At 40.1% G+C, this 20,979-nt stretch overlaps 1 protein-coding gene and 1 non-coding gene across 6 annotated transcripts; one reads left to right on the top strand and one right to left on the bottom strand.

The window, feature by feature from the left end:
- Positions 1 to 226: 226 nt before the first annotated feature.
- On the top strand, positions 227 to 298 carry TRNAD-GUC. The gene has a single exon. It is a non-coding gene; the product is annotated as a tRNA-Asp (tRNA).
- Positions 299 to 2,273: 1,975 nt separating this feature from the next.
- Positions 2,274 to 19,268, bottom strand: CEP20 (centrosomal protein 20). 5 transcript variants are annotated; one of them, XM_040256915.1, is made up of 6 exons: positions 19,174 to 19,261; positions 11,812 to 12,009; positions 9,574 to 9,658; positions 5,583 to 5,719; positions 2,815 to 2,889; positions 2,274 to 2,545 (listed from the first exon to the last, which is right to left on the bottom strand). In XM_040256915.1, the coding sequence occupies exons 1-5, from the start codon at positions 19,199 to 19,201 to the stop codon at positions 2,861 to 2,863; spliced, it is 477 nt and encodes a 158-aa protein (XP_040112849.1). In that variant the 5' UTR covers positions 19,202 to 19,261; the 3' UTR covers positions 2,274 to 2,545; positions 2,815 to 2,860. The 5 variants fall into 5 exon arrangements, with proteins under 5 accessions (XP_040112849.1, XP_040112827.1, XP_040112835.1 ...); XM_040256893.1 differs by lacking the exon at positions 2,815 to 2,889 and adding an exon at positions 4,795 to 4,935; XM_040256901.1 differs by lacking the exon at positions 2,815 to 2,889 and having other exon boundaries at positions 19,174 to 19,268.
- Positions 19,269 to 20,979: the final 1,711 nt, after the last annotated feature.

Raw genomic sequence — 20,979 nt, forward strand, 5'->3', positions numbered from 1 at the left:
TCCCTCAAGTCCAATTCCCATCCTATTTTTGTATAAGTTTTCTGCTAAAACTTCTCCTGCATGTCTAGAGGATAACTTCTTCTAATAACCCCATGAAAATTACCACAATGATGTACTAATTTAGTTTATGAGTTCATGAGAATAGTTTGATAGGTCTTCTATGTTTATCTTTTCCTTCCTTGAGTTTAAGTGTCTCAGCTCAAGAACTGCTAGAATATATGGGAATTCCCTGGTGGTCCAGTGGTTAGGACTTGGTGCTGTCACTGCCACGGCCCAGGTTCAGTCCCTGGTCGGGGAACTGAGATCCTGCAAGCCACAAGGCACAACCAAAAACAAAAACAAAATGCAATAAATGTGTTTTTTCAAACCATATATGGCCCCACAGATGATGACCCTGTCCCCTCAGAGAATAACATCACCAGCCCCGACCACTGCCACCCAATGAATAACTATCCCAGGGTGACAGGGCTGATGCCAACGATCCTCAACCCTCCAACAACTAGGTTGCTGGAGACCCCCAAAGAAAGCCTAAGGAGCCATCGCCAAGCCTTCTTCTGGTTCTGGTGGACATCTCTTGATGACAGAAGAGTCACAGGAACACCTTTTGCATGCTGCTTATTTATTTTTTTATCAAATGGTACACTGAAAGTATAAAAGTTGCCTAGGTACAAACGAGTTACAGAATAATGCATACAGACACAGTATGGACTACATGTGACAATTCTGTTTAGCTTCTATTTTGATGATTTTATATTGTATCCAAAATGACAAACTCCAGCACTTTTTCTTAATCTAGTCCTGCATGACTGCAATTCCTGAGGTAAACGGTGTCCACTGCCAACATTCCTGGGTGTAAACCAAATCCTCTGAGAAGAATTCAGATAGTTATATCCCCCTATACAATAGAGCGGAATTCATCATTGTAATCAGATACTATAGATTTCATCTAAAAAATGGAAATGAGCCCTTTATAATACTTTTACATCGGTATATGTAATTTTAGCCCACCAACAGGACCTCTCAAAAATCTTCTGACTTGTAAAGTATGATTTAAGGGGATTTCTTTAGTAGTTTTCAGTATTCAGATAAAAATTCTTGGTTAATCTGTAAGGATTGAACTCCTTATACTGAAAACTTGACTAGCACCAGAAATAAAGGTTCAGAAATAAAGTTTCCAAAAGCAGCACAGACTCAACACCCCAAAAAGAATGCCAGTTTTGCCAGCTACAGTCCCACCTTATCACCTTCCCGATGGAAAATGTTTAAGCTAAATGTCAGTGTATAGGTACCCATGCAGTTTTGTTCTGAATACACCTTGTATCTTGTGCCAATCAGGCTCTGTCTACTATACTTATTTGTTGCTTCAGTGAAGCCAGCCTGAAGACTCCACATTATAAAAATATCAATAAATATCAAAGCGTTTTAGAGATGGCACTATAAAAAATCTTACTACTTTTCTATCCCAGGAATAAAACATGACATTTAAGAAGGCTTTCAGAGCCCATACAAGTGAGGGTTGTCCCTTTCATAGCTCATCTGGTAACTGCACAACTGAGGGCCACAAGGAAGTTAAACAATGCCATCTTTTAAAAGGTACTTTCTGGTATTTCTCCTAAAGCCTGTCTCTTCATGCTTATTCCACATTCTTCAAGTAATAAACTCTTTGTTTTACTTACAGCAAAATTAAAAGAATTATCCCCCACCCCCACCTTTTAATTAAATCTTCTAGAAGAAGCCAAAATTGTTTAAGAAAATAAAAAGTACGTTGTTACCAAGTTTTAAAGTTCAAATTTAGATAGCAATTCAGATATTTAAACCTAATTATAAATAGTTATCTGAAAAATAGCTGGTTTCTCACCCGCCCCCCAGCCCCAATCAAACTTTATAGGAATTAGTTTTTTCTGGCTTAATTGTTCTTTTAAATGTGTGTGTGTGTGTTTTAATGAATGAATTTTCCTGTAGATCTACATTATTCCAGCCTGAAAGAAATTTAATTAATGTGCCATGGTAAAGAACAGAGCAGGGAATTCCCTGGAGGTACAGCAGTTAGGACTGAGCACTTTCAGTGCCAGGGCCCAGGTTCAATCCCTGGTCAGGGAACTAAGACCCCACAAGCTGCAAAGCACAGCCAAAAACAGAACAGAGCATATGGCCAGAAAGACTTGATTTTTTTTCTTTAGAAGAATTTATAGGGTACCCAAAAAAACCCTTTCATTTCTCACAGATTTAGGGACCTTTAAAATCGTCCTAAAAACCACACATTTTCTTTCAAGTCAAATCTAATAAACTAGATGACAGAGTTAGCTTTTATTCACAAATGCAGTAAAACATGAGGGGCTAAAGGTTTTGCAGAAACTTCACATTTTTACAGAGTATAATACTAGTGATGAATTCTGATGACATTGGGAGAATAAATAAGTTATTTAATACATGCAAGTTTAAGATCAAAGAAGCCCCAGTTGGAAGTGTCATCTCTGTACCGAGGGTGAAGTGTGCGGGCTTTCAGCATGGTTGCCCCTCCCCTGCTCCTGCCGCAGGTGTTCTTCTGCAAGAATACAAGCGAAGGTCAGTGTTCATCCCAAGTCAAAAGGGGCAGCAGGCAGACCTACCTAAGCATATTTTAGGATATTACAAATTTATATCATACAAGGTCTTTAGATGGCTTAGGACAATGAAAAAATATGTTGGATTTTTTTTTAACACTATTGAAGAAATCGGAAATGTTTAGTACTAGGGACTTATTATTCAATTTTTTTTTTAAGCGAAAAGAGTACACCCTGAAGTAAATTCATAGGTAAGTGCTTACAAACTTACACTGTATGTGAGGATTGGAATTCACAATAAAGGACTGCGTTTTCAATTAGCATTTTGAGGGATGCCAAAGTTCAACTAAAAAGAAAAAAAAAAAAACTTCTTCAAATAGAAATCCTCCCAGCAGCACCCTCTTGTGGCAAGAAGAAAACTTCCTAGCAAGCTCAGAAAACCATCCACAAAATTGCAGGAAATAGCCTTTAGCCGAAAACAAGAGGGCAATTGTTGTTTAGCTGTGGGGAAACTAAGCCCACGTGCCACAACTACTGACGTGGCACATAAAGAGCCGGTGCTTGTGACAAGAGAAGCCACCGCAGCGAGCAGCCCGCACACCCACACCGAGCAGCCCCTACTTGCTGCACGCAGAGAAAGCCCCAGAGCGGCAGCGAAGACCCGGCACAGCCAAAACACACAAAGCAATCTTAAAAAAACCTGCTTTCATGGTGGCATGCTTTGGACTCATTTTCAAGTAAAAGAGAGTTTAATTTTAGTGTTTTATGTTTCACCTGGATTGAGTTTATGTCTATAGAGGGTATATAGTCTGAAGGATAATTTTAATATCTTTGTAACTTTCTCAATGTTATCAAATAAAACATATTCTTCATAGAATAAGTTTGAGTTGAGAAAGTAAATAGGATGTTTAAGTGTGTTACAGAAACCTTATGCAATTTGGGGTTAACAATTCTTCACGGTCCCTGTTGTGCCAAGAACATTTTTGATAATCAAGAAAAATAATCTGCAATATCACTGTTCTCTCATTAGTGCATGCATCCTCCTTTCTGAGCCTTCCATAGAACAGGGATCCAAAGCTTTGATGACCTCAACTCTATGTGATGTCTGGCATTTTCTACAGAGAGGAGCCAGGTAACCCAAGGACTCTTGCATCTCCTCTAGCACTCTCCCATTCCTGCTCCCCTCCCACTACAACTAAAACTACCTACGTTACAGGTCTGCTGTGCTAGCAAGTATTAATGCATACGCCATCCATGGTGACAATCAAATAGAGAAACTAGTATTATCATATAGTCTTCGTAAACACATAAAATGGCAAAGCCTTTTTGGAGGGGAATTAGTATCTACTACATTTTTTAATATGCAAAATTTTGAACCAATTCTACTTCAAGGTATGCACATAAGAGAAATAATAACACTACCCTGCAATACTGTAAAACCAAAAAATTTAAAACATACAAAAGTACATTAGCAAAGAGTAATTAGTAGTAGTTCCACGGAATACTACAGACTATACAGGAAATTAAGAATGAGGTAGAAGCAGATTTACATAAATTGATAACACATGTGAAAAAACAAAGTGTAGGATAATATGTACAGAAACAGTGCTTATAAATTTAAACAGAAATGACTCCTGAAGGATACCCACCAAGCTGCTAACAGCGCTACCTTCTGTGAAGGGGAGGGGAATTGAGGTGTTAGGGAGAGGTAAGGAGATGAGGTTTCTGGGAATTCTACATTATATCATTGATGTTTAGAGATTTACTCTTGTACCAGGTGTTTGGTTTTGCTTTTAAGTTCTTGCCAAATAGTGGGCAATAATGGCAGTTCCTTACCAATATTTGAAAAAGTAACTAGGAAAACTTCTCATATTCTTTAAATGGAAAAGTGCATAGGAATGGCAATCAAGGGTGCTGATTCTGCTAAAAATGACCAGCTACAGGCATGGGCCTCTTAGTCTTGGTTTTCTCAACTGTAAAATAAGTGATGGGAAGGATTTCTTTTCCAACATCCCATCAACTCAGAATTCTAAGATATACAGAAGGATAACTCCTAGTAAAGGCAAAACTAACCTCCAAGAGATCACTTTGCCTTCAGATCTTAAGAGACGTGGCAAACATTTAACATGATCAATATTGCTCATGGCAATTTAGGAAAACTAAAGACAATTTGCACTTAGATGTTTCTTAAAAGTTTATTTCAACAGTCAAGATTTATATTTGTTCTGATAATCAGCTGCCTGGGCCCCACCTATGCTGATGCTGCTGCTAAGTCGCTTCAGTCGTGTCCGACTCTGTGCGACCCCACAGACAGCAGCCCACCAGGCTCCTCCATCCATGGAATTCTCCAGGCAAGAGTACTGGAGTGCGTTGCCATTTCCTTCTCCTATGACTGTCCTTAAAAAGAGAGATCAGCTGTACCATAGTTGGAAATACTGAGCTATAAACTATTCAATTTAGATTACCAAATTGAGGTCTTATTGTTTTGATAAAATCAAAACAACTGAAAGTTCATTGAAGTGACTATTCTTGAAAGAAATATGAGCCATTCTCCTAATAATTTATTTGTGAGTAATTACAATGTTACCACAAAGAATATTCACCCCACTCCCCGCTAAAAAAGAATCCTGAAAATGCAAAGGACAACACATAAACCTGTGACTGCTCTATTTTCAGCAATCTTGACTTTTCTCAGTCTGAGAGGGAAAAAAATACATAACGTGATAAAAAGCTCTTTCTTCAGTATGCTCAGGATCTAAGCTGCTCCAAAGAGTACAAATCTATGGGAAAATCAAGTTTTTCCATACTTCTTTACAGAAATTATATCTAAGAATTTTGTCTAGTCTTCTCTCTGCTCCTCACAAGATTGTCTTTCCAAAAATTTTTTTTTATGATAAATAACACAGGCTAACTATATTAGATATAAATGGAATTAAATTGTGACTCAAAATCTTAGGAAAAACTACCTCAAAGATAAAAATAGATAAGAAGAAAATATACTTGCTAAAAGCCGAGTGATAAGTCTCAGAAAATTCATACCCATTTGCTTTCTTCCACTAGGTTGTCTGCCAAGATTTGGGTTTGGAGGCTGGAGTGAAGACCCTTTCAGAAATGTATTTTGGTTGTCATCCTTAGTTCCATGCAAGAAATGAGCTAAAATCCCATATAAAAGAGGTCTATAGCAGAAAGAAAATAAAAATTAAATGTGCATAAACAGGAAAAACTTTAAAATATCTATTCTGTAAAAAGTAGTCTCTGACACCAAAATAACCAAATAATTCACTAGACTTAAAAGAGTTGCATGGTTATTACCTAAACTGCAAACTATTCATGCTTTTTGAAATTTAAGTGTACAATTTGACTCTACAATTTTAAAATTCATAGGAAACATGTTAACAAGTTAAACCTCATCTAAACTGAAATACAAATTCAATCAATGCACAGGAATCAACTTTTTTTTTCTTTTTTAACTCCAAGTCCAGTATAAGATTTCCCATGACCTAACAATGTCTGATACAATACACACTTATTGGATTCATAAATTCTTGTGTGAGTTCAAATCCTGGCCCTGCCACTTGACAAGATTCAAGATTCAGCAATATCCCCGGCCTCATAAATGTTTCTTCCTCTATAAATGAGGGTAAGTATAGTCTCTATCTCATAGGGCAGTCATGGACCAAATGTGTCAATAAATGTCAAGTGTTTAGAACTGTGCCTGGCATGTATTAAATGGTATATAAATGTAAGCCATATAGGTGTCAGGTAAGAACTAAAATTTTAAAAACTACAGTTTACAAAACATTCTTTCCTCTTATTTTATTCTCATCTTGTGGTGTCATAATCATCATCTCCAATTTATAAATGAGAAGACCACAGCTCACAGAGGATTTGCAAAAGGGCTGCTTAGAAAATAAGCAAAGTTGACACTTGAACCCCAAGTCCCATATTTTTTCCCTTAGCAGATGCTGCCTGCTGCCCCTGCACCAATGGAAGCTGCTCTGATGACAATAAAGAGAGGTTTCTCTTGTTTCCAGTCTCACAGTTTGAAAACATCAATTTAATGGACTGTCTTTTTGAGATTTTTATCTACTTACGAGCAAGTGTGATAGTTTAAAGTATGATATCCCTTCCCTTCAAAAGGTGGAGTCTCCTGAGTGTGAGCTGAACTCACGTTTTCAGGAGCTAAGGCAGGCACTGAGTGACAGCGCTTGCAGCGTCAGAGGCTCGGCCATCAACAGCATCGTGGCGCCCTCCCTGCCTTCTCCCTCGGCCACTCTGGGGAAGTCAGCTGCCACTCAAGCCGTCCTATGGAAAGGCACATGTAACGAAGAACTGAGGCCTCCGACAAGCAGCCATGTGAGTGAGCCACATGGAGATGGACCCTCCAGCCCCAGCCAGGACTGCCACCCCCACCGGCCAACATCTTAACTGCAACCTCATGACTGAGGCTAAGCCAGGCTACAGAAGTCACTCCCAGATTCCTCACCACAGATAATAAATGTCTGCTATTTTAAACCACCAAATTCTGGGGTAATCCATTAAATAGCAACAAATAACTAATGGCACACAAAAGCAATGTTTCCATTCCACAAGGAAACCAAGAGAATGGGTTTCTCTATTTAATAAGATGCCTCAGCTCTTATAAAAGCAGTATCCAGAAATATAATATAGGTCGTCTCTTGGTCAACTTTAAACCATTGTTTCCCCAAATGTTAACTGATCAAAGGAGATTTTTAAATTAAAAAAAGATTATATTTGCCAAATTTACAATAAAATCTATTTAAGATTGAAAATTTTTAAGATTTAGATATTTTTAAATGTTATGAGAAAACATATAACCAGCTCATTTAACCTGCAACTTCATCAATATCAGGTTTCTTTTTTAAAAAATCCTGAGTTAAAAACAGTGATAATTGTTTTTAAAGTACAGCTTCACAATGCCTTATTTGCAATTTTGAAAAACAGAAACTCTAAAAACTAATTTCCTTCATAAATTTGGCACAAACTCACTTGGTGTTATGGCTTGACCTAATATCCAACCAGTCCATTCTAAAGGAGATCAGTCCTTGGTGTTCACTGGAAGGACTGATGCTAAAGCTGAAACTCCAATACTTTGGCCACCTCATGCAAAGAGTTGACTCATTGGAAAAGACTCTGATGCTGGGAGGGATTGGGGGCAGCAGGAGAAGGGGACGACAGAGGATGAGATGGCTGGATGGCATAACTGACTCAACAGACATGAGTTTGAGTGAACTCTGGGAGTTGGTGATGGACAGGGAGGCCTGGCGAGCTGCGATTCAGGGGGTCGCAAAGAGTCGGATATGACTGAGCAACTGAACTGAACTGAATATAAGGTTATTAAATACTTTACCCTACATATTGTGAAAATTTTTAACTTTCACTGAAAAATATTAATGTGAATGTTGAGTGCTACTTCAGACTTCCACTGGCACCCACACCTAATGGTATATGGACTTTTTACTTTTTAAAATCTAAAATCTTTTCAGTGGAAATGCTTTAAATAAAGCAGTAAGTGTCCTTCAGAAAGCAAACTATTGCCAGCATGACACATGAGTCAGAAAAGAACATGACTGGAGAGAAATGGGAAAGAGGCCTCCTGAAATGCACGATGTAGGGCGTAAGGACAGAGAGATACAACTGCACAGGCAGAATTGATGAAACTCGCAAAGTGACTGGCGGAGAAATGAGAAGGAGCCAGAAGCACATGTGAGCTCTGAGAAGAGGCCCTGAATGGCTCTATGAGGAAGCTACAATGGGGTGGTTTGAGGAGATGAAAATAATCGACTTGATTTTTAGACACACCGAGTCTGAGATACCAGCAGAAATGTGTGCCCACCATTCATGAGATCTGTCAGATTCAAGGCCCAGGCACCAGTGTGGCGGCATCACTAAGGACTCAAGAATACTTAGAAAGAAAAGTGGGCAAGGGGCAAGGAGAAAAGAAAGTTAAGGACAAATCTTGGGGGAGAGCCCACAATTTAAAGGAACCTTCCTAAAGGAGTCAGTGAAGAAACTGAGATGACCACTAGGGAGATAGAAAAAACCAAGACAGTAAAGGGTCATAAAAGACAAGTGAAGAGAAGTGTTTTAAGGAAGAGCTGTTAATACTACAAAACTGCAGAAATTCAAGTAAAACTGAGCTGCTCAAATTGGAAATAGGTATATTCCCACTCTCAGTGCTGAGGGCTTGATACAAAGCAGAGGTTAAAGGTAGCCTATGATCCCAGAACATTCACTTTACACAAAGATTGGAGGGAGAGTTCAACTTAACTGGCATGTCATTTTGAACGTTTTTATGGTAAAACAATTACATCATGAAGTAGAATGAAAACATTCAATAAACTTTTAGAATGAGAAACATAAGATTTCAAAGAAATTTCTTACTAGAGGAAGGCTACTTTGAGTTATGCTCCAGGTTTCCTAGGTATAATTTTTTCTGCCATTCAGGGATCCTCTAGAAAAAGTTTATGAAACATTAAAGTAGAAAAAGAACTAAGAAACGATTAGACAATGGTCACTCTTTTTCAAGAGCATAGTTTCAGTATAAATGATGAGGAGAAAATTTAAAATGTAAAGAAGGCAAAAAAATGTAGATAAGAAAATGAAAATGGAGGGTTGATTTTCACTAACTTCAGTGGTAAAAATAGGTTTTCTGGGTAATGGGGAGAATTGAGTACACTCCTAAGCTGAAATAAAGGAAGCAGAGGAGGAAGATTAAATACGAGGCAGAAAACAATCGACAGAGCAAAGCCTCAGACGAAAAACAAAAGGATGGATCAAGAAGCCAAGAGACCTGACCCTGAGAATGAAGCAGGGGTACGTCATCCTCTGAAACCACAGGCATCTTAGCACTTACTGTCACACACCTCGGATGCGGCACAGTGCCAGACACACACTGGACCCAAATAAATAGCTGATGAATTAAAATGAAATAAAACTACCACTATACAATTATGACCCCAATACAATAAATATCTGAAAACTTAGTTTTTTAAAAAAAACTTCTTACATTGTATTATTCTTTGAGTCTTCAAATGCATTTAGTTCATGGATGAGAAACTGTCTGTCCAGTGGAACTACAGGTTGACCAGATTCTGGGGGGAAAATCACAAAACACTGAGGCTTTTTTAATCTAAAAAATAAATAGGATTTTGATAAAAACCACACTTATGAGGTATACACATTTTTCAGATTTTAGAAGAATGATGGCACACACCAAGACAGATGCAACTGTGATTTTATGACTTTCAAAATACCTACTTTATTAAATGCATATCTTTATTATAAATGCAGTTTTTAAATCCCCAAATTTTGAGTTGGGAAATTACTGTTTCTATACTAGACTTGAGAAGTCCTATTTTCTAAGAAGCCTACAAATTAAATGCATGACAGCACTGATACCCATTTGTTGGCAATAAATCTAAAAGTAAAATGAACACTAAGTATGAAGTGCTGGCAAGGATTCCGGGCAACTGGGAGAACTTTGCTGGCAGGAGAACAAAATGGTGCATTCACTTACAAAGGTAAGCAGACACTTACCATATACAACCCAGCAACACCACTCTTAGCTCTTTACCCAAGAGAAGTGAAAACAACGTTCAGACAATCCTCGAAAGTGAATGTTTACGACAGCTGCATTCGTAATTGCCAAAAACTAGAAACAACCTGAATGTCCATCAACTGATAACAGATAAATCAACACAGCCATACAGTGGAATGCTATTCAGGGGGGAAAATAACAGCGTAGTCTCAAATGCGTTATGCTGAGTGAAAGGAAGCAGATTCAAAATGCTACATCCTGGATGATTTCACTCATACGACATTCTGGAAAAGGCAAATGACCAGGTACACAAAATAACAGATCAGAGGTTGACAGGAGTTGAGAGTAGGCAAAGAAGTTATCTACAAAAGGGCACAGGGAATTTTTTTGAAGTGATAGAAATGTTCTATATTGTGATGATGGTGGTAGCCACACAACTGTATGAATTTGGCAAAATCCACAGAACTACATACTAAAATGGTAAAGTATCTTTATGCTAAGTACATCTCAGTTTTTTAAAAGTCAAGACTCTGTAGAAACTTGACTACTGTATCTGTATTTTATTCTAGGTAAGCCCAAGTCCAGTACATCTAATTGATGGTATTTTCACATTCTTCTTTTCTGAGTAGTAACATATTATACAGCCATCTATAACAAGATGCTGTGTCAGTGAAGATATCGACACTGATGATCCTTAAACCAATAAAAATCATCAGTCTATTTGGTTAAGGTATATGCTTAACATTAAATAAAAGACCTAGAATATTAACAAAAGATCTATCCAATGGAAAGTTCCAGCATCACAATAAGGAATCCATTCTCTGTTTCAAAATCTACTTCATGATCTCTTTTCTTTAATGAGGCATATCTCCAAGGCACCAAATAGCCTTAAAGCATATGTTAAACATTGGACAAGGGAATCAAGTAATGTACACGCAGGGTGCCTTGATGTCTTCCCAACCTCATTTCTCCCAGCCTAGGGGCAATACCGATCCTGACTATTGTCCCTATTCTTCTAGTTCTTTTGCTTTCCTTCTTAAGAAATAAAATTTAACAGATAAAGTAAATTTCGCTTTAATTGTTGGCCCTCTTCCCCAATACCATTTCTCTCCCGCTCATCACTAGAATGAGCTTGGAGTTTATCTTCCTAATCATTTTCTTTCTTTTTTAAATTTTAGTTGATTCACAATATTATTTTAGTGTGAGGTGTACAACATAGTGACTTGAAATTTCTATAGATTATCTAGTGCTTTTTAAATATAACACTTTTACATACATCTGAGTACATGCCTAATCAATACATGGAGCAGTACTTTGAGGCTTTATCTTCAATGTTTTATATTTTTTAACAAAGAATATATATTAAGTCTCTGTGTATGTATTTTTAAACCATATACATAGGAAAAAGACTGACAGCACATAGGGCAAAATGTAAATAACTGCTTATTCTCAGAATCAGAAATTATGATTTTCAAAGTATGCACGTAGGTTAAATGTTTAGTCATTTTCTCCTAGAATCCAATAAACATCATGAGAACTTGTTCAAGCTGTGATATGAAAAGAGCCCATGGGATTTTTATGTCCCAGTCATGTCCCAGATGACACCGTTTGGTAACAGAATTAGATTTCTAGGCTAAACACTTTCTGAGAATTGGAAGGGAAAAGGCAGATTTCACCTCAGGTGATTAACAATAAATAACCTCTTACCTGCTATGAGGACCGATGCTGTATACTTGTATTTGTTGAATTCCAAATACTCCCGAATTAGCTCATTAATTAGAAAGTTTTCATGAGACAATGATGGCCGAGGTTCACTTTCATCGTCAAGGGCACTGAAAACTTCCGCACGAATCCTTGCTTTTAAATGCCCTAACACTCCTCTTTTTTCCAAAGTGTCCTTTAAAACTGTTTAATATAAAGTATTAATGTTTCAGTTACAGAATAACTTTTTGCCATTCTTAGGCAGACTTTAAAACAAAATGTTTAATATTACATCCTTTCAATCTATACAATATGACAAACTGAGCAATCATCACATTAGCTACCACAAGCCATATTTGCAATAAAAAAATAAAAGTTCCCAAATTGCAATGATTTACTACTTTAATTTAGTTAACCAAATGTAAGTTTATCCTTCCAATAGAGTCACTGTAAGAGGCTATAGACTTGATACATAAGCTTTACTGAAGAGAAAAAGGGGAGAAGAATTATACTCCGCTTATAAGGACCTGAACTTGTCTCCCAGTGTCTCCTATCTTTTCAAGAGTAGTTGTCACTGAAGACAGGTTCTGTTGTTGTTTATTTGCTAAGTTGTGTCCAACTCTTTTGTGACCCCATGGACTACAGCCTGCCAGGCTCCTCTGTCCATGGAATTTCCCTGGCAAGGATACTGGAGTGGGTTGCCAGTTCCTTCTCCAGAAGATCTTCCCAACCCAGGGATGGATCCCACATCTCCTGCATTGCAGGTGGATTCTCTACAACTGAGCCACCTGGAAAGCCCAAGAGACAGGTTCAATTTGTCACTAAAAACCTCTGGTCTAGAAAGTATATGATTGAAAATAATAAGTACACTCCAAAAAGGAAGGATTATGTTGTGTCTTTTGTATAAAACTGACACCCAGAACCCTTGGGAAATGGCCCATTCTGAACAAAAGAGATGGGCTTTTGTTCTGGGATTTTGTTTGGTTTTTAAAGATAACTACGAGTTAACTCCTTAAAACTGTAAGATCTGGGGCTTCCTTGTGGCTCAGTGAGGAAGAATTTGTCTGCCAATGCAGGAGACATGGGTTCCATCCCTGATCTAGGAAGATCCCACATGCCGCAGAGCAACTAAGCCCATGTGCCACAGCTACTGAGCCTGTGAGCCCGTGAGCCACAACTAGTGTGCCCACATGCCAAAACTACTGAAGCCTGCAAGCCCTCGAGCCTGTGCTTCCGCGAGAGGCCACCGCAGTGAGAAGCCTGTGCACCACATCCAGACAGCAGCCCTATTCTCACCACAACTAGAGAAAAGCCCCTGCAGCAACAGACACAGCACAGCCAAAAATGAATAAGTAAATCTTTAAAAAAGTAACATTTTAAAATTGGAGCAATATTGCATAGGAACCTGGAATGTCAGGTCCATGAATCAAGGCAAATTGGAAGTGGTCAAACAAGAGATGGCAAGAGTGAATGTCAACATTCTAGGAATCAGTGAACTAAAATGGACTGGAATGGGTGAATTTAACTCAGATGACCATTATATCTACTACTGTGGGCAGGAATCCCTCAGAAGAAACGGAGTAGCCGTCATGGTCAACAAAAGAGTCCGAAATGCAGTACTTGGATGCAATCTCAAAAACGACAGAATGATCTCTGTTCATTTCCAAGGCAAACCATTCAATATCATGGTAATCCAAATCTATGCCTCAACCAGCAACGCTGAAGAAGCTGAAGTTGAACGGTTCTATGAAGATCTACAAGACCTTTTAAAACTAACACCCAAAAGAGATGTCCTTTTCATTATAGGGGACTGGAATGCAAAAGTAGGAAGTCAAGAAACACCTGGAGTAAGAGGCAAATTTGGTCTTGGAATGTGGAATGAAGCAGGGCAAAGGTTAATAGAGTTTTGGCAAGATAATGCACTGGTGATAGCAAACATCCTCTTCCAACAACACAAGAGAAGACTCTACACATGGACATCACAAGATGGTCAACACTGAAATCAGACTGATTATATTCTTTGCAGCCAAAGATGGAGAAGCTCTATACAGTCAGCAAAAACAAGACCAGGAGCTGACTGTGGCTCAGATCATCAATTCCTTATTGCCAAATTCAGACTCAAATTGAAGAAAGTAGGGAAAACCACTAGACCAGTCAGGTATGACCTAAATCAAATTCCTTATGATTATACAGTGGAAGTGAGATATAGATTTAAAGGACTAGATCTGATAGACAGAGTGTCTGATGAACTATGGACGGAGGTTCGTGACACTGTATAGGAGACAGGGATCAAGGCCATCCCCAAGAAAAAGAAATGCAAAAAACCAAAATGGCTGTCTGAGGAGGCCTTATCAATAGCTGTGAAAAGAAGAGAAGTGAAAAGCAAAGGAGAAAAGGAAAAGATATAAGCATCTGAATGCAGAGTTCCAAAGAATACCAAGGAGAGATAAGAAAGTCTTCCCCAGTGATCAATGCAAAGAAATAGAGGAAAACAACAGAATGGGAAGGACTAGCGATCTCTTCAAGAAAATTCGAGATACCAAGGGAACATCTCATGCAAAGATGGGCACAATAAAGGACAGAAATGGTATGGACCTAACAGAAGCAGAAGATATTAAGAAGAGGTGGCAAGAATACACAGAAGAACTGTACAGAAAAGAGCTTCATGACCCAGATAATCATGATGGTGTGTTCACTCACTTAGAGCCAGGCATCTTGGAATGTGAAGTCAAGTGGGCCTTAGAAAGCATCATTACGAACAAAGCTAGTGGAGGTGATAGAATTCCAGTTGAGCTATTTCAAATCCTGAAAGATGATGCTGTCAAAGTGCTGCACTCAATATGCCAGCAAATTTGGAAAACTCAGCAGTGGCCACTGGACTAGAAAAGGTCAGTTTTCATTCCAATTCCAAAGAAAGGCAATGCCAAAGAATGCTTATACTACCGCAAAATTGCACTCATCTCACACGCTAGTAAAGTAATGCTCAAAATTCTCCAAGCCAGGCTTCAGAAGTAACGTGAACTGTGAACTTCCAGATGTTCAAGCTGGTTTTAGAAAAGGCAGAGGAACCAGAGATCAAATTGCCAACATCTAGTGGATCATCGAAAAAGCAAGAGAGTTCCAGAAAAACATCTATTTCTGCTTTATTCACTATGCCAAAGCCTCTGACTGTGTGGATTACAACAAACTGTGGAAAATTCTGAAAGAGATGGGCATACCAGACCACCTGACCTGCCTCTTGAGAAACCTATATGCATGTCAGGAAGCAACAGTTAGAACTAGACGTGGAACAACAGACTGGTTCCAAATAGGAAAAGGAATCCATCAAGGCTATATATTGTCACCCTGCTTATTTAACTTATATGCAGAGTACATCATGAGAAATGCTGGGCTAGAAGAAGCACAAGCTGGAATCAGTATTGCCAGGAGAAATATCAATAACCTCAGATATGCAGATGATACCACCCTTATGGCAGAAAGGGAAGAGGAACTAAACAGCCTCTTGATGAAAGAGGAGAGTGAAAAAGTTGGCTTAAAGCTCAACATTCAGAAAACGAAGATCATGGCATCTGGTCCCATCACTTCATGGCAAACAGATATGGAAACAGTGTCAGACTTTTTCTGGGCTCCAAAATCACTGCAGATGGTGATTGCAGCCATGAAATTAAAAGACGCTTACTCTTTGGAAGGAAAGTTATGACCAATCTAGATAGCATATTAAAAAGCAGAGACATTACTTTGCCAACAAAGTTCCATCTAGTCAAGGCTATAGTTTTTCCAGTGGTCATGTATGGATGTGAGAGTTGGACTGTGAAGAAAGCTGAGCGCCGAAAAATTGATGCTTTTGAACTGTGGTGTTGGAGAAGACTCTTGAGAGTCCCTTGGACTGCAAGGAGATCCAACCAGTCCATTCTGAAGGAGATCAGCCCTGGGTGTTCATTGGAAGGACTGATGCTAAAGCTGAAACTCCAGTACTTTGGCCACCTGATGTGAAGAGTTGACTCATTGGAAAAGACCCTGATGCTGGGAGGGATTGGGGGCAGGAGGAGAAGGGGACGACAGAGGATGAGATGGTTGGATGGCATCACTTACTTGATGGACATGAGTTTGAGTGAACTCCGGGAGTTGGTGATGGACAGGGAGGCCTAACGTGCCGCAATTCATGGGGTCGAAGAGTCAGACACAACTGAGTGACTGAACTGACTGACTGACTAGAAATCTAACATGTAGCCTTATCAATGCCATCTTAAGGAATCTGGGATATATATGCTGAATGTAATCTAACATCTTGATGAGCAAGGGTCACTATTACAAATATCAGTAGTTATGATAATGAGATTTTAGCTATAAATAATAACATGGATAGGGCTGAATTGGCATCATCCCTTACAGTTGTCTAGAAACTTTTTTCCCATGTGGTCCCTAACAGCTAAATCACAACTCCAGAGAAGCAACACATTTCACCCATAGTGCCTAGAACAGAGTAAGAGCTCAATAAATGCTTCCTAAAGGCTTTATAATATTGTGCTGTATACCTGCGCTCAGTCGCTCAGCCGTGTCCGACTCTCTGCAACTCTACGGACTGAAGCCTGCCAGGCTCCTCTATGCATGGGATTTCCCAGGCAAGAATACTATAGTGGTTTGCCATTTCCTTCTCCAGGGGATCTTCCTAATCCAGGGACTGAACCGGAATCTCCTGCATTGGCAGGTGGGTTCTTTACCACCGAATCACCAGGGAAACCCCGTGCTGTATACTACTGGTGTAATAAATATATTGTGCTATAAATAAGTACACCACAATAATGACAATTCATAAAGGGAGCCCAGGGACTATATTCATGTAGCCACGGACATGAAACTTTTTTTAAGCTTTGATAAACAACAAAAATCTGGGTCATGTGATCAAAGGGATAAATCTAGACTAGACTTTATCCTTCCTTGCTCTCTACATTTAGATCATCTTCTCAACCGTGTTTTGCAGGTAAGTTAAAAGTAGTTATCACCCAATCAGACTGTATAACAGGCCCATGAAGGGAAGGGAAGGTACAGCTTTATTATGTTGGAATCATTACTATACCCCTGTTCTCTAATTCCATCTTTGGAAATTAAACAGAGATTCCCTGCTATACACATCCAATTACTCTGTATATGTATACAGTGTAGACTCAAATTCAGCAGAGAAATGAGAATTAAGAGCTGGACTTCCCTGGTGGTCCAGTGGTTAAGTCTGCCTGCCACCACGGAAAACACAGGTTTGATCCCTCGTCCAGGAATATTCCACATGCCACGTGGCAACTAAGCCCATGTGCCACAACTTCTGAGCCTGCTCTAGAGTCCATGCTCCGCAACGAGAAGCCTCCGAAAGGAGAAGCCAGCACACCACAACTAGACAGTAGCCCACGCACACTCACTGCAACTTGAGAAAGCCCGCACATAGCAGTGAAGACCCAGAGCAGCCAAAAACAAAAATAACCAGAAAAAGAAGAATTTGGAGTTAGGAACCTTGCATGGCATCACTACCTCAGGACTAGTTCACTAACTCTTGCCTCACTTGCCTTCTCCAACATGAGCTCTGTCTCTGAGGCAGAACCAAGTAAGGCAGGAAAATGTGAAGTCAAAGTGCTTTAAAAAGGCGAAAGCCCAAGTAATATAAATGATTGGCAAACATTTCATTAGATTTCTCTTGAACCCTAGGCACACTCAGAGCTGAGGAATGCAGAAAACACCTCAAGGGCTCCCTACATCTGTGTAATATATCCCTAATCTCCATGCCATTCTGACCTTCACTCTATTACGTTTATTAAAACACTGAACCATGACAATTTCTTCAGATAGAACTTCTTAACCTGGTTTATATCCTCGGAGTGAAAGTGGTGAAAGTCGCTCAGTCATGTGGGACTCTTTGCTAACCCATGGACTATATAACCTTTTACCAAAACTGTAAAATATTAAACAATAGGAAACACAGTGTGCTGTGTGCTAAGTTATTTCAGTCATATTGGACTCTCTGCAACCCTATGAACCGTAGCCTGCCAGGCTCCTTTCTCCATGGCATTTTCCAGGCAAGAACACTGGAGTGGGTTGCCATGCCCTCCTCCAGGGGATCTTCCTGACCCAGGGATCAAACCTGAGTCTTTTTCCTGAATTGGCAGCAGGTTCTTTACTAGTTGAAAATCCTCGGAAGTAGCATGCAACACTACAGGTGATGTGTGTTTCCTGGGGAGAGGGTACACCAATTCATGTCGAGTCTGTCCCACTGTGTGATCTTAGTTCCCTGACCAAGGATGGAAACTGGGCAGGCCGCACTGTATGTGTGTGGGGCTGGGGGGAGCCCGTGTGTCTTAACCACTGCACCAGGGAAGTCCTAAAGGTATGCCTTTTTAATGACTGTTCAGCAGCCCGAGGCCACAAACATACATTTATATCAACAGTTACTGAATCATATTCTCAAATCGTTTTCTCCAACAAATCTCTAGGAATCACTGATTTAGAGCCTAAATTTCCCGAAAACTGGAACTGGTCTTATTGCAGATACTGAGTTTCACTCAGTAACTAAGACCTGCAGACCTGGTGCAGCATCTCCCAAGTTCTCCCTCTCTGCCTTTTTCTAGCTAAATTACTTTGGTTGAGTTGTTTCACCTCTCAGCGCCTCAATTTCCTAATCTCTGAAATGGGCATAAGGTTGATATATAGAATCAATTAGATAACACAGGGGCTGAGTAGTGCCCGACAGAAGCTCGATCACTAATAACCATAATTACTATTACTTGTCTGGACATCTGCGTCAAAACTAACGGTATACAAATGTTCTCAGCTTAAAAGACTTGACTCTTTGTGGAAGTTTTCTTAAAAACACAGGAGAATATGGTCAGGCCAGACATCTTTCTACCCAGTTTTTCCCCACGGAAAATGGTGACCCACCTCGCGGGTGGTTGTACGGATTCAGGGAGATACCCAAGGAAATGGTTTACGTTTGGGCCGAACACCAACAGTGGTTGTTTCAGTACTGCAATCATCAGTCCAGAGGGAAAGGCCAGGTCCAAGGCCTCGCCCCCAGCAGGGTCCAGAAAGATGAGCCTGAGCCCCAAGGTGCAGGACTTCAGATCTCTCCGGTACCCGCGGATTCCGGGGCTCCTCCTCCTCCAGTTCAAAGTCGGTTTAAAAACAGCCCCCATGCAACCACATCCCTACCCCCAGGGCCCCAAGCTGCAGTAGGCACACCCGCCGGGTGATCCGCAGGCCCTGACGCCGCAGAACGACCCTGGGACAGGTTGACTTTAGTGTTCCGCGGGCCCTCCTTTAGTCCCATCCTTTCCACAAACTGAAGGCCGACACATTTCACCAGATAGACCTCCCAGTCGCACTCACCAGCCTTCAACTCGGCGACCGTCGCCATTTTTCAACGGCCGCCGGGGGCGAGCCTCGGCTGTGCGCACGCGCAGTTCCGTCCCGCTGTGCTCCGTAGTCTGTAGCCAATAAAGGCGCCGCTCTAGCCGTGCTAGTCCCGCCTCTCTCCATTTACGATCTCCGTGGTTGGATGGGTGGTGACGGTCCAGAGAGACCGCACCAATCAGCGAGGCGGGAGCTCTAGGCCGGTGCTGAGGGAGTAGGAAGGGGAAGTTGGAGTTGAAGCAGGTAGGAACCGTTACTACGAACATTGCTGCACCCTAGGGCTTAATAGGCTACTAAACCCTTCGTCATCTGTCCTCTGCTCATCTCTGCAGCCTCAAGCACTAGTTGTTAATAGTTACCGTGTATTAAACTTTAGCATACGTGGGAATCACCTAGAAATTTTCTTAAAACAGATGGCTGGACCCCATCCCTGGAGTTTCTCATTGGATAAATCTGGAGTGAGATCCGAAAACTGCATTTCTGACAGGCTCCTAGATGATGCTGATGCTGCTCGTCTTGGGGATCATACCTTGAGAACCACTGTATTAAGGGCTTAACAATGCACCTGACATTCCTCTAAGCTTTTTACATGCGTTGACATTGATTTCTCTTATGATTACTCCGCAAAGGAGTGAAGTGAAAGTAGGTCAGTCGTGTCAGACTCCTTGCGACCCCATTGACTATGCAGTCCATGGAATTCTCCAGGCCAGAATACTGGAGTGGGTAGCCTTTCCCTTCTCCAGCAGATCTTCCCAACCCATGAATCAAACCGGGGTCTCCTGCATTGCAAGCAGATTCTTTACCTACTGAGTTATCAGGAAACTGTTCAAAGACCGAAGAGGCATAACCAAGATCACCAGCAAATGGTGAAGAGGCCTCTTGCTCTTCAATGCCTGTTATTCTCCTCTTTATTCTGTTATTCTCACTGGCACTTAATACTGGACAGTGCACATAAGGATTCCAAGAACTAGTTGTGAAGATGATTGATGATGAATAAGCTCTAGCCTTCCAAGGAAATGAAAAAGAAAGAAAGAAAGAAAGAAACATGGAAATAATGTACTCAAAACTGAGTGTGAGGTTCTATGATTCCAGTATATAGCCGGGAAGATCAACATTTATGACCTAGAAGAGTGCCCTTTAATCACTAGTCTTAACCCAACAATAGATTTTGAAATGATTAGTATAACCTAATGAACATATTTTCAGTGAAATGGAATGGGATGAATAGAAGGCATAGACGTTTTTGAAACTTTTGTTTCGGGTCTATTTGTGTTCTGGTTCCTGCTGTTATTTCTTGAAGTGAGTGGCAGTCAGAAAAAGCTTGACAGTTATTGTAACCTAGAGGAATCATGTCCCATACTCTATTCATTTTGACTTCATGGGACATAGATACGTCCTGTAACCTTAGAAAGGTACTATTGGGTCACACTTCCTTGTTCTCTAACACCCACAGTGCCTGAAATCCTAGCGAGCACCTGAAGAGATTTAGAAAGATTAGGTAGAATGTTTGAGCTCTTCAGAGAAACGTATTTGTGAATATACTAATGAAGAACTCAGAGAGTCAAATGATAGTAATTAATAGTAGTAATCATATAATAACTATTAACATGCATTGCCACTCTGTGGCAGGCACTTCTCTAAGAGGTTTAAGTTCTCACCAACAGCCCTATGAGAGAGATACTCATAGAGCAATTATCTAAAGTAAAATTTCATTTAAAAATGTAAGGATATTGGGTAATACACTCTGTTGGTGAGGATGTGGGCAAACAAGTATCGCCATAC

Source organism: Oryx dammah, unplaced genomic scaffold (assembly GCF_014754425.2).
Source record: "Oryx dammah isolate SB20612 unplaced genomic scaffold, SCBI_Odam_1.1 HiC_scaffold_2, whole genome shotgun sequence".
Taxonomy (NCBI): Eukaryota; Metazoa; Chordata; class Mammalia; order Artiodactyla; family Bovidae; genus Oryx; species Oryx dammah.